Raw genomic sequence first — 15,220 nt, forward strand, 5'->3', positions numbered from 1 at the left:
GCTGCGAGAAGGGGAAACTGACGAAGTTTGAAAGAGGCGTTTTGATGGGGCGACCACTGCGGGCACTTCATTGACTCTCCACTGAACTCACTGAACCCCACCGTGGGATGCTACGAAAGATAACATCCTATGTAAAAAACGCATTCGTCGGCCAACACATTGCAAAAGAAGTTCCGGGAATCGAATGGAATTGGAATCTGCACAAAAACATTTGGTACCAAGGTAAATAATATGGGTTTCCATGGTGGGACTGCTATATGCAAACCCCACATTACCCGAACCCACATGCAGCGTCTTCCTCATTGGTGTAAAGAGCGTATACACTGAGAAGTGGAAACTTGGAAAGGTGGGTTATGGAGTGACAAATCAGGCTACATTCTCTACTGAGCAGATGGACTGGTGTGGGTGTAGCAGATGCCCGGTGAACGTCTCTTACCGGAGTGCATTACCTCAGCTATGAAATTCAGAGTTGGAATGTAATGAATGGTTCTGTTTTTCCTGGTTTGATCTTAGACCACTGTTTGCGGTTCCGTGAAAATTGAAGTCTGAGAGGTTTCTAAATATTCTGGACAATGCAACGCTTCCTACATTGTGGTGTTTGCGGATACCTTTACACTTGTGGAAAGTATTCCCAGTAGGATACCTGCAGTCATCATAGCAAAAGGAGGTCCTTTCACAACAAAAAGACTATTAACATATTATAAGAATATATTACAGAGAAAAAGGATTTTCATTTTTGATATACAATAGTAATTAGGCAAGTGAAACATGAATGGGAGAGAGGATTTGTCTTTTTGGTAAAAGAGTCAACATTACAGTTCAGTATCACTCTTAGCTGTCTTTCAGTTGAAGTGTATCGTCGTCGGCTATCCAGAATACGGTACCAGTTGGATTCCACTCCTCAATGAATTTGTCTACAGTTTTTATTTCTTTGTGATAATCATGTTCCAGCGAAAGCCTGCTTTATAGTTTCCTACGTAGGTTCCACATGAGAGTTTGTTCCGATTCAGTGATTAACGGGTGCTGGTTCTGGGGTGCTTGAGGTAGGAGCTGCAGATGACGGCCTTGGTGCAGATGAAGAGGAGGTTGCATAATTTGTGTCAGTTCCCTTCTGTATGGACTAAATTCCAGTAATCTTCTTGGCTGTGTGTGTATGTGTGTGTGTGTATGTGTGTGTGTGTGTGGTTATAGGTGCTGGACGCAGTATTCAGAGCATAGGTGATCATCGCTTTGTTTGCAGGACAGGTTAGATATGTTTGTTCCAAGGTACTTCTATGGTATTCTTTGACACTCAAAACAAAAATAAAAATTAAAATGTATTTATGCATTAATTTTAACATGTTTTCTGCTGTATGTATATGCATTTCCGCGTGGCAGCACATAGCAAAATTTCAGAGGAAGCAGACGAAACTAGCTCTTTCATTAAAGTTATTCCAGTTCACGGTGCGAATTTGAATTCTGTGTTCTCTGGTTTAACTAGAAAAGAGAGAGATGCTTACCAGCATCGTTCAGTTTTGTTTTCCTCGACATCCTTAGTGTGATAAGTGTTTCATGGTTGTATAATAGTGCGTTTTCGGATGAGTAACAAGTATTTCATCAAGATATTACAATTAGGTTTTCGTTTGCATTGTTGACAAAATTTTGGCTCTCACGTAAGCATTGCTAAACGAAATCAATGGTGGTTCGTTTTTCTAGTCGTTTTTGGTGTGGTTTTGGTGGAATGGGAGTAGCCGCTGGACTTATATTTCATTATTTGCACGATGAAAGCAAACGGGTACATACTTCGTGGACAACCAATTTTACTCCTTCTGTGAAATGGGATGAAAACTGGGATCGGTAAGAACTTTGTCTTTACGTTCAGTTTACCTTATTCTGTGAAAATCTCAAATTTAATCAATTTCTGCTTTCTTGCCAATCTTATCTGTTTAACCATCATGTATATTTTATATGTACATATATTCTTTTTTATGTATTATTGCATATTATTTTGTTAACTTTTATGGCATCGACTCGTAAAACCTCACACTTAAAATAAATACGAACATTTATTAAGCTGTTGATATTTTACTGATTTTCAAACCATCATCCTTTGAATACTGCAATGCCTGTTACATCATGAGGCACAGCAGTCAGGTGATTGTGAAAACAATTCACAAGGATGATGCACAGAAGAACATGCTCTGTCATGGAGTTCCTTTTGGAATTCGATCATCTTTGGTCTCGCAATGACAATTTTCCAGATTTTGAATAAATTGAAGTTTCTATATAGCCTACCCATGAAGGTATTTCACACACACACATAAACTTTGTTTGCTTACACTTGGATAAAGGAATTATATTTGACAAAAATATAATTTCTTGTCAAGTATAATTTACATCATCAATATTTCAATACCATTTAATTTCATTAGAAACTCTTAGATGTGAAAGGATGAAGTCTGTCCTCAGAAAATAGTTAAGGGTTGCTGATAGTTGGTTATCATACTTGGATACTGAGTGTAGCAGTAATTAAAAAAAAATTAAATACTGCCAACAGAATACAGCATATCAGATTCAGCTACACCAGGATCCTATAGTAATGAATTTATTAACAGTATCACTAAGAAAAGCTCTTCCACCAGTAGATGTCAACTTTCTCAGTACACCCAGATAGAGATCTAAATTATAAATTATGGCAAATGTGGCATATGTAGTTTAACTTTCTGAGCAACGGGCAGTATTTTCTTAGATATAGCCAGTCTAAACTTCCTAAAAGCAGTATTACAAAACCAAAATAGCTATATCTATTAATATAGCTATTTTGTAGTTATATCTATATAGATGCACATATCTAATATAGATATAGCTATATCAAGAACTGAAAACCATCATAAAAAAAAAGTTATGCTCTTAAAAAGTTATGCAACAACTAGAAGAAGACTGTTATAACCAAAGGAGTCAGAATCAAACATCTGAAGTCTTGCACTAGCATGTAAAAAAAAAAAAGGTTCATAAATTATAAAGTTATTTCTTAACCCCCTCCCCTTCTCAAAAAATCATTAGCAAACTGAAACCATAAACCGCTCTGAATGTGTGGTACCTTAAAAATTCACAAACCATTCACTTTGTCCACTAGTTGATGATACAGACTGTCTCACTTATAAAGTTGGTATATTGTTATTAAAATTACTTACCCCACAGTAAGCTTCGTTTATAATATTCTTTTCATGTTACAACTAGTTTAAAAAAATCTTATCGTCAAAAAATCAGTCCACAATCAATTTGATATTATCTCTGCTTACTAATATTATTATTATTATTATTACATGACACCTCCAAGGAGTTCAAGGACTCATCAAGGGGCAGGAATTCTACAACTCTGTCTCCACCTAGCAGATACATAGAATGGCACTATCATCATCTACATGCAATGCCATCCACTACTCACTGCTACTAGTATTTTTTTTTTTTTTTGTCTGTAAATTGCATGTGTTCTCATGGCTAGTTTGTCTGTATACAGGATGAAAAAACCAAGTTTCCAGGAGAAAAAACCCTGCTACCCTGGTGTGAGATCAGCTATTGATAACCTTCAGTTGTAAAACACCCATATAAAGATTCCTCTCATCACAAAGAGAATTGAACTTAGGCCTTTTTCAATCGAAGAGCACAACATACCATTATTCTTCCACTTGTGCTATGGATATAACACTAAAATGAGACCTTTCTGAATTATCCATATTTACTGTGTCATGTTGGTTATTTTACATAAAAAGGAAAAAATTTATTATTATTATTATTATGGGTATCTCCATGAAGTCAGTAGACTCATTGCAGGAGACCCAAACTAGCAAAACAATATCTATCATATCTCTTCTTGAATTCATTTACAGAAGAAGAACTCGCAACTGAGTCAGGCAATGAATTCCACTCATTCACCACCCTCCAGGCGAAAAACCTCCTTCTCACACCCTTGTTAACCACACTTTTCTTTAATTTCCAAGGATGACCTCTTGTTCTTCCATCACTATCACACAGCTGAAACATTTCCCCTGCATCAATCTTATAAAAACCTTTTAGTAATTTAAATGTTTCTATCATATCCCCTCTTCTTCGCCTATCAACCAACCTCTGCAATCCACAAGCTCTCAATCTAACAATGTAGGGAGCATTTTTTACATCACTCATCAACCTAGTCACTCTCCTCTGAATCCTTTCCACAACCTCCTCATCTCCAAGGAATCCAGGCGACCAGACCTGAGCACAGTAATCTAAATGTGGAAGTATCAACGCTTTATAAAGGGGAATAATAACCTCTTTATCTCTGGATGTTAGTGTGTTCCTCAATAACCACGTAATCCTATATGTAATCTTGGACACCTTAGCAGTGTGTCCCCTGAACCTCATCTCCCTATCCACCAACACCCCTAAGTCTCTAGCCTCATCACTCTCTTGGAGTACCATTCCATCAATGTAATACATAGCCGGTAATCTTTTAATCCCAAAATGCATAACCTTACACTTTCCACGTTGAACTGACATCTATTACCCTTTGCCCATTCTGCCAGCTTATTTAAATCATCCTGCAAACTCTCAACATCAGCTTGATTAATTATTGCACTACCGAACTTTGCTTCATCACCAAACAACTGAATATTTCCTTTCAAGTCATTTCCTATATCATTTATATACATAAACAATAATGGTCCAAGCACAGGGTCTTGCGACACATCCAGTGTTCTCCCCAGAAATTTTTACCAGCCGGGTGGGATGAAACATTAGCCGGGCGAACAAAAATTTTGAATGAGTTAAGAAAGATCCTTTTTCATAACAAATTAAAATAGTAATTTTATTAGAAATTACTTCAAATAAGGATAATATTTTATATAGTAATTATAACAAACAAGACTAGGATTTTTCTTATTTTCTCATTAAGTAATGAAAACCTTGTAATGCTCACAACTTAAATTTCTATACATTAATTCTTCTCTTCTTCTTAGAAGTTCAGTTGTCAGCAGCTTTTTCGTAATTAAAATCTGTTGAATCTGGTCCCTCCAGTGAAATCAGCATCAGATTATTTAGTGTTCTGACTGATACAATTCCCTTTCACATTCAGCTGTGCTCATAGGTATGGTCAGTTCCAGAGCAGCTAGTTTTGCTAAATTTGGACTCTGAGCTCAGATGTTGTTGCTAATTTCAGCAGTATTTGTCTTAGATCTAGATTTTTATGACTGCCCATTAATCATTTTTTGATGCAACTGCCCATTCTAGTTTAGTACTTTCATAGTTTAAAACTGCAGGACTTCCATTTCTAGAATAATAATCAAAAAGAATCTCGGAAACCTCACATTGATCATGACTTTCTGCATTGAAAAGTCTTGAAAAGCAGGAAATGAATGGCATATCTGGAAATCTTGCTTGTAGGTGTTTAATAACTGTGTCTATGTATTTATCATATATTGTAGTCTTAAACATAATAACATTAGACTATGAATAATCAATGTGAAGGTCTGAAAAACCTTCACCTGAAAGATGCTGATGAAGATTTTGAAAATAACTGCCAGGAGTGTCTTTCACTTCCATGATGGATAGTTTTCTGGTTTCTAAGACTGGTTCTATTTCAGTTAAGTCAAAATCTTGCCTTTGCCATGATCTAGACAAGTTAGATAAAGGCAGTAACACATCTGAAAGCATCATTAGTGAAGCTACGAAATTGTATGTTCTGATATATTTACTTAAACCTTCAGCTGTGATATCATTTCGTTCGGTTGCCTCTCTTTCCAGTGCAGTTATAACACTCACCATGCATTCTCTTAGAGACTGAATTGCAGAATCATGAGACAGCCGTCTAATGTCACTAGCCATTTTAAGTTTAATCTGACTGTTCAGTATATTTTGGATTTGGGCTGAACTAGCCATCCTGACTGAGCAATTTTGAAAGAAGAAAAACAGTTGCCTTAAGATATTATTAAACATGACTAAATACGCCACTTCAGCAGCTGCTTGGGCACTAGCAAGAGCCAGTCGGTGGTTTACACAATGACAGTTGACCATGAGTCATCTGTTTTATCTTTGAGCAGTTTTGCAACTCCCTCTTTGCTTTCCAATCATGATAACTGCTCCATCAGATCCTAGGCCCACCAGATTACAAGTTTTTAAGCTTAGACTGTCAAAGGTTTCAATTACTTTGTTAGTTATAGTCTCAACTTCGCCATCAATGATATTGCAAGTTGATATAAAACTAACCCTGACCACTTTCCTAAGTTGACAAACATATTTAATGTACACAATCAGCTGTTTTAAAACTGAGATGTCTGTAGTTTCATCACATAAAACACTGAAATAATCTGCAGAATGTATATTTTTCAGTATTTCAGATCTAATTTCTGATGCTAAAATTCAACTCTTGCATTATTCATTCTGAGGTATAATGTGCATTTTTACCAACGTTAAGATGTTCTAAGTAGGAACAGCCCATAGCCTTGCAATGCTCAAGCAATTTTTCAAGTAATGTAGTATGTGGTAACTCATTTTTAGCTAAATAATACATAGATCTTAAAGCTTCCAGAAAAGCATCTCTCTGCAAGTTATTCAAAATTGAAATTGATTTATCAATTTACCCTATTCCAGTTTCTTCTAGTATACATTTTGGAAAAGACTCTTTGAGCTCAGTTGTTGCTAATTTACATTTGTTGCCATGCACAAGACTTCTTTTCGAAGTCTTGTGCATGGCATAGTTACCCAAGTCACTTCCTTGTTTATGGGTCGTCTCTTTCCATATTTCATTCTTGTTAGTACTACTCCCAACCGAAGATTTCCCAATCTTCGATTGGGAGTAGTACTAACAAGAAGTCGCATCTAAATAACACACGGACCCTGCATAGGAAGCGGGAATAACGTGTAGAAGAAGAAGAATGGTTTTTGTCCGAAGATAAATCGTGAGTCAAGTATTTAATATTTTATTTTGTAAAAGAAAATAGGCCTGCGCATCAAATATAGTTGTGATCTCGAGGAATTCTCGAAACTCTCAAGGACTATAACTTCAGTCTCGAGTGATACCAATTCCCATTCCTAGTAATTAATACTTATAAATAGTAAAATTGCGACATAATGCATGTTATGTATCTCGAGTATTACTGTTAGTGCACAATTCAGTTATTTGTTCTGTTTAATTTAATAACAATGATATTTTGTATTTATTAAATTACCCCATAATGAGTAAAAAGTCAAGTCAGAAAACCACATTCTTAAGTTATTTTAAGAAAGGTGAAACCGATAAGCATAGTAGAGAAGACGCCAAACCAACAACAGAATCGTTGATTTCTGCAGAGTCTCTTTCAAATGTAAAACGTGCGTATAAACAGTGCTTATCGGGTATTCACAGTGAGTGTTTTAAAAAATTCCATTGGTTAGTGGTGAAAGATAATGGAATAATGTGTTCCACATGTACGAAATATGGAAAGAGACGACCCATAAACAAGGAAGTGACTTGGGTAACTATGCCATGCACAAGACTTCGAAAAGAAGTCTTGTGCATGGGACACAATCTGATATTGCTTTCCTCAGATACCCGCTAATTTTATCCCATGCACTGCTGACATCTTTCTCCTGCAATATGTTGTGCCATGGAATGGCTGCAAGCTCACTCTGAAGCTTGTTATAATTGCCCAAATACCCCTTCTTAACAGAACAAGCCACAGATTTTGCAACCTCCCAAGTCAATGCCACATGATCGCTCTCACCAATTGGAGGTAACGAGGACACCTTACTTATGCATATATCCTCTGTACCAATGACCAGGTCCAACACTCTCACACCATGTGTCTCTTCAGTTATGTGCTGTTTCAAGTAATTATCTCGCAGAAGATGTATGAACTCCATTTCCTTTTTTCCACGTGATATTTCCTCCTTCCAATTGATATCACCATAATTAAAATCCCCCATAATAATCACTAAACCTTGTGAGAACTAGGATCCAGAGTTGGGTTGACAACAATGGTATAATCTTTGATGGACAGCATGGATTTACTAAAGGGAGGTCATGTTTTAGTAATCTACTTACTTATTACAATAAAGTGACTGCTTCCTTGGACAGAGGAGAAGGATACACAGTAATATACTTGGATTTCGCAAAAGCTTTTGATAGAGTACCTCATGATAAGTTGACAGTCAAACTAGAGCAGATGGGATTGGGTATTAGATTAGTGCATTGGATTGGAGACTGGCTATCTGATAGGTATCAACAAGTTGTGTATGGGGGTGCAATATCCAGGAAAAGGAAAGTCACTAGTGGAGTGCCTTAGGGGTCTGTTTTAGGGCCATTACTATTTAACTTGTATATTAATGATATTGGCGAAGATTTGGATGGAGATATTCAGTTGTTTGCAGATGATGCAAAGTTGGGACGAACTATAAAGAGTAGTGAAGATGTTGTGGCCTTGCAAGAAGACTTGAATAAATTGAGTGATTGGGCAAGAAAATGGGGATGTGAGTTCAATGTTGCAAAATGTAAGGTTTTAAAATTTGGAAAACAAAGATGGGATGCAGAATTTATGCTTGGTGAGAATATATTGTTAGAAGTAGAGGAAATAAGAGATCTGGGGGTGATAGTGGATAAGGATCTAAAATTTAGGGGACACATTGCCAAAATTGTGAAGACAACACAAAGACTTCTGGGAATGATGCGGAGGACACTGACGTGTAGAAGTAGGGAGATTCTTGTTCCATTGTATAAGGCTTTGATTAAGCCACACATGGACTATTGTGCCCAGATTTGGTCACCTGGTTTTCAGAAGGATGAAGAGATGTTGGGAAAGGGTCCAAAGGCGACTGACTAAGGTAGTTTCTGACCTCTGGAATGTCGAGTATGAGGAAAGATTGAAAAGATGTAATTTGCAGAGTCTAGTGGAGAGAAGGAAGAGGGGAGATATGATAGAAACCTACAAGTTGGTAAGGGGTTGTTATAAGATCAGTGGTGGAGAAGTTCTATAGAGAATAGTGGGAGATCAGGGGAGAACCAGAGGTCATCCCTGGAAACTGTATAAAGAGGGTGTGAGTAGGGGAGTGAGAAGCAGATTTTTTTCGTGCAGTTGTGAGTGATTGGAATGCCTTGCCTGAGAGTGTGGTGTCTGCAAGGAGTTTGAATGTGTTTAAGACACGGTATGATGAGATGTGTGTGAGATAAAAGGACCTCCTAGATGAGTCTTTGACTCCATGAGGTCTTGTTTAGTAATAATAATAATAATAAACCTGCACTCATTGCACTAATTTGCTGATGCATGAATTCAATACCCCCCCCCCGTACCCCCTCGCCTATAGCAGCAACCAACTGTATATTTGGTTGCGTTGGTCACTATTTCACACCAGACCGCCTCAAATGAACTCTCATTCACATCTATCATCTTGATGTACCACTTTCTTTGGCTGCATCACATCAGCTATCACAAGTGACCACATCTTCTGCTGACAGCCAAGTTTCACTAATACATACAACTTTTGGTGAGATTGCACTGACTAATGCCAAAAATTCTTCTGTCTTATTTCGGATGCTTCTTGCATTGGTATACAAAAATTGCAGATTCCCTTTAGTTCTTGTACCGGCTTTAGAACTGATATAGATGTCACTAATTTCAGTAGTCCCATGCCAAATTTTATCCTCTCTATTCTGTGAATAAGGATCAACAAATATACAATCACTGCTAAAGTTTCTCTCTCTTACAGTCAACCTTTTCCATTTTATTATATTTACAGCTATTTTGCCTGCTTCTGTTTAGGAGTGCCCCTGTTTAAATGTCATTGGCTTTTTTACTCACGAATTCTTAGGGCATTGTAAATGTATATTTACCAATAAATATATGTGGCATAAAGGAAGAGAAATTTACACATACCTTTTTCTGGGTGTTGTGGCTTTTCTTCTTTCAGCGATGTCCAAACTATTTTGCCTGCTTCTGTTTAGGAGTGCCCCTGTTTAAATGTCATTGGCTTTTTTATTCACGAATTCTTAGGGCATTGTAAATGTATATTTACCAATAAATATATGTGGCATAAAGGAAGAGAAATTTACACATACCTTTTTCTGGGTGTTGTGGCTTTTCTTCTTTCAGCGATGTCCAAACTACTGTGTGTGTGTGGGGGGGGGGGGGTAGGCAATGTGGGAGAATTAAATAGAAATGGAAAAAACTCCGGTTTTTTGAATAATATATATATACATATATATTATATTATTAGGGATGGGCAAAGCATTTTTTCCTATTTATATAGGATGGGAAAGGGTGAATGGGTTGAAAACAGCAACTGATTTTTAGAGGGGGGGGGAAGGGGTTGACGGGGTGCGGTCCATTTTGACTATGCTTGGTCGTTGTCTGAACACATGGAGGAAGTGGATGCTATGTCAGGTCGCACACACAATCTCTCACACACACACACACACACACACAAAAAGAAGAAATATTTGAACGCCACAACGTAGTCTATAAATTTCCCTGCCAAAGACTGTGATATCACCTACACGGGTTCCACCCTCAGGTCTTTAAGGGCAAGGCTACAAGAACACTTCTGCGATTGTAACATCCCTATTCCAGAACATTTAAACACTAAAAAACGCAACATCAAAAAGAAAAATCGAATACACAGGAAAAACGGAAATAGCTGTTCACACCCTTGAACAAAAACATACCCTGCAGATCGACAAGGCCATCATAGTAGACAGACAAGACAATGAAACAATGCTTAGAATATCGGAAACATTAGCCATAAAATGTGACGCAAACTCTATCAACGTCCATAGGCTCTACATAATCTCTGAGGTTTGGAAGCTTCACAACATAAAATTGAGGTCACAACCCCGACCAATAGGCGGTAACACAAACACTTCTAAAGCAGAAACGACCTAACATAGCATCCACTTCCTCCATGTGTTCAGACGACGACCAAGCATAGTCGAAACGGACTGCACCCTGTCAACCTCTCCCTCCCCCCTCTCTAAAAATCAGTTGCTGTTTTCAACCCATTCGCCCTTTCCTACCCTATATAAATATAAAAAAACACTCCGCCCTTCCCTAATAATATAATATATATGTATATATATATTATTCAAAAAACCTGAGTTTTTTCCATTTCTATTTAATTCTGCCACATTGCCTATTCCCCCCCCCCCCCACACACACACACAATAGTTTGGACATCGCTGAAAGAAGAAAAGCCACAACACCCAGAAAAAGTACGTGTAAATTTCTCTTCCTTAATGCTACATATATTTATTGGTAAATATACATCTGCAATGCCCTAAGAATCTGTGAGTAAAAAAGCCAATGACATTTAAACAGGGGCACTCCTAAACAGAAGCAGGCAAAATAGCTGGAAATATAATAGTTTGTTAAGAGAAATACATGGGAGTTTCCCAGAAATAATATCCATAATTTTCCATTTTAGTTTCCCTGCCCAATTACTTCAACTTGTTCAAAACACAGTAACCTCTTCAATCGCTTATGACCTTCCATGTTCAGATGCAACCCATTGCTAGCATACAACTGTCTTTTTCCTTCAAACACATTCCAGACATCAACAAATTCCAGACCTCTTTTTTTACACATTCTTGCAATCATATCATTCATTATCATTGCTTGTCTACTTAACTCATAATTGTCAAAATGAGGCAGCACACACACTATCCTCCCATTGACACTTTTCCTCTTCACAATATCTAACAATGTTCTTAAATCTTTTGCTACCTGATTTATACTACCACTCAGGTCATTTGTACCCACCATAACTATCATCTTGTCTACATCATACCCTCTCTTTATTGCTAAAGCCACTCTCTCAATGAACCACTTTTCACACCTGGGCTCGTCTGGAATTTACAAGCAGCTAGAAAGACTATAGTGGCATCCTCTCTCTCTCTCTCTCTCTCTCCCCCCCTCTCATTTAGCCTTCAACATGAGAAGTTTATGCAACACAACCTTATTCAAACCTTTAGAGTGGCTGTGTTATATTGCATGTTTGCTGTTTGGCCCAGACACATTTGATACATTTAAATAGGCAGCATTCAAAAATTCACTTCACTATAGAAAAAGAAAATAACTGTTTATCTTTTTGGGATATATTAGTCATCTTTCAGATGGCTCATTACTTTTATGTTTTATGTTGATAGAAAACTAGCGCGTGCATGCATGCACACACACGCGCGCATACACACACTTAAAACAAGACATAACATCAGAGCTGTTTATCACAAAGTTTGATTATTATCCATGAAACAGCTTTTAGTCATCAGGTACACTCCCTAAAGTAGGAAAAATATGTAATTCCCACTTCCTGTATGTGAGATAAACCTGAAAACACAGTCCAAGTGCTAAATAACTATAATATAAGCTTTACACCATTTATAATTTTAAACCATACATCCAGTAATATCTAAAATACCTTTTGCTGTCATCTTAGCTTAGTATGATTCATCTTGAATAGCATAAGAATTACATGTGCCACTATTGGCATATCATGATTAACAGACTGCATGGTTAGGCTCTCCTTTGTGTAGAAATTAGTGGAAGAAAATTACGGTACTGCATAGAAGTTATTGCAAGTCTGAAGGCTATTTTTGAAGTCATTATCAGAAATGATCCATGAACCTCAAGTGTGGCTGCATTAATTTATCCATATACACTGCTTAGAAAGAAGTCAGCTCACACCATAGTGTGAGGAACAAACAGCCATGGTGCCCACTTTAATAAGATGTAGGACCACTTTTCACTGCAATGACTGCAGCCATCCTATGAGACATGCTTTCCACAAATGTACGATAGTGATCAATGTGAATTTTGGACCTGTAATTCTTCCTGTAAGCATGTGATGAGATCCTGAACTGTTGTGGGGCAGATGACCCTTGATCTCACCCAGTGCTCCAGTTCATTCTACAGACATTCAGTAGGTGGAGATCAGGACTCTGTGGAGGGCATTCAAATGTGACAATGTTATTATTATTACAGGCAACTCTAAGGAGTTCATAGACTTATTGAGGGAAGCCCAAACATCATGTCAGGAACAACTATTTGACATTCACACAGTATCTATCATACTTCGTCTTGAACTGATTTACAGGCATGACACCCACAAAAGACTCTGGCAGCTTATTCCACTCGTTCGCCACTCTCCAAGTAAAAATCCTAGCTCTAACACCTTACTAACCACACTCTTGCCCAGCTTCCATGTATGGCCCTCTAGTCCTCCCACCACCAGTCCTGTTCTCAAAAATATCTTCTGAATTAATCTTATAGAAACCCTTCAGTAATTTGAATATCTCAATTATATCACCCCTTTTCTGCCTATCAACCAATTTCTGCAACCCACAAAACTTCAACTTGTTCTCATAAGGTTCATTCCATAGACCTGCTATCCTCTTCATCACTCGTCTCTGGATTCTCTCCGCCTCCTCCTCCCCATCCATAAGAAACCCTGACACCCATATCTGGGCACAGTAGTCTAGATGGGGTCTTATCAAAGCTCGATACAGAGGAACAATAACTTGTTTGTCTCTGCTTGTTAAAGTATTTTTCAGCAACCAAGCGATTTGATGAGCTGATTTAGCCACTTTTGCGATGTGCCCCCTAAACTTCAACTCCCTATCCACCAACACTCCCAAATCCCTGGCCTCATCAATCTCCTGGAATACAGTTCCACCAATGTGATATACTGTTGCTAAGCTGTTCACCCCAAAATGCATAACTTTACATTTTGCCACATTAAATTGACATCCATTCTCCTTAGCCCAGTCCTCCAAACTATCCAAATCATCCTGCAAAATTTTGACATCCTGTGCACTCACTATTGCTCTACCCAACTTTGCATCATCAGCAAACAAATGAACAGTTCCTCTCAGATCCTTTCCTATATTGTTAATGAACAAATTGAACAGTAGTGGTCCAAGAACAGAACCCTGAAGCACACCACTAGTCACAGGCTGTCTTTTGGACTCTACTCCTCAATAAACCACTCTTTGATATCTCTCCATCTCACCAACCGTATATCCATCACCATATGATGCAGTTTACTGATTAGAATTCTATGTGGTATCGCCTTAGCAAGGTCCAGTAGAATCACTGTGAACCCATTACCCTTATCCAGTTCAGCCGTCACTGTGTTATAAAACATGAGCATTGTAGTGTGAAGGGTAGATCATGTTACTGAGGCATGATCTACCCTTCACAAAACAATGCTGTCGCCCATACAGTATCCCATTTTTGTCTATCCAATCCTGTATTTTCCTTTTGACTATTTTCTCCAAGACCTTGACAATGATTCCTGATATGCTGATCGGTCGGTAATTTACAACAGCAGTCTTAGAACCTCCTTTATGCAGTAGAACTATTTTCCCCCTCTTTCCATCCCCTTGGGACCAGCCCAGACCCGAGACTCAAATTAAACAAAATGGTCAAGGCGTTGACAATTCTTTAGCCACTTCACGTACGGCACGAACTGGTATGGTATACCATCCAATCCTACAGATGGGGGACACCACAATTCCCGTATAAGCTGTTGGTTCTTTCATTCATGCAATGTCACCACCTGGATGATTTACTCTTGAAAAGTGCTCGCTCAGTAATTCCACTATATCAACTGATTCGGTTACATCCCTACCATCAGCATTCTTTAAAATCATTCTGCTGTGTACATTTTTTTCTTTTACTTGCAACATATCGAAAAAACTGTTTGGGATTCTCTTTAGCCTGCATGACTAATGTTCTTTCATAATCCGCTTTTGCTTTTCTTGCCACACTCGTTATCCTTCTGGCCTGCGCTTTATACCATTCATGTTCCTGCCGGTTACATTTCTCCTTAATTCCCTCCACAGTTGGTTCTTTTTTTTACAGCTCAAGCTTAATGGTGTTATTCATCCATTTAACCCTTACTTGATTGATTATTCGGACTCTAGGTATACAGTCAGCCATTGCCTCCTGCAAACACTTCTTAACTGCCTCCCATGCACTCTCAACATCCAGCTCTTGCAGTTTTACATGCCATGGCAATGAACCAATCAAACTCCTAAGCTTGTCATACTTACCAGCCCGATAATTCCACATGTACCCTGTCTTAATTGTAAATTCCACACCTTTAGCCACCTCCCAAGTCAAGACCCCATGATCACTCTCACCAATTGGTGGCAACGTGGTCATATTCGTTACAGCCAAATTCGCAGATGCAATTACTACTAGGTCAAGGACTAGGACTAGGACTAGGTCAAGCATCT

The 15,220-nt window shown here is 38.1% G+C and overlaps 1 protein-coding gene across 3 annotated transcripts in view; it reads left to right on the top strand.

Moving 5' to 3' along the window:
• The first annotated feature begins 1,394 nt into the window (after positions 1-1,394).
• Pgam5 (Phosphoglycerate mutase 5) overlaps positions 1,395-15,220 on the top strand; it is an 86,045-nt gene continuing 72,219 nt past the window's right edge. For 2 of the 3 annotated variants that reach the window (XM_090406202.1, XM_090406203.1), the window contains exon 1: positions 1,395-1,836. In XM_090406202.1, the coding sequence (XP_090262328.1) occupies positions 1,676-1,836 (161 nt within the window). In that variant the 5' untranslated portion in view covers positions 1,395-1,675. The remainder of the gene's footprint in view (positions 1,837-15,220) is intronic. The other variant, XM_090406201.1, reaches the window with a different exon arrangement.

This window comes from Typopeltis vanoorti, chromosome 16 (genome assembly GCF_054136105.1).
Source record: "Typopeltis vanoorti isolate ZY-2024b chromosome 16, IOZ_Tvanoo_1.0, whole genome shotgun sequence".
Lineage (NCBI taxonomy): Eukaryota > Metazoa > Arthropoda > Arachnida > Uropygi > Thelyphonidae > Typopeltis > Typopeltis vanoorti.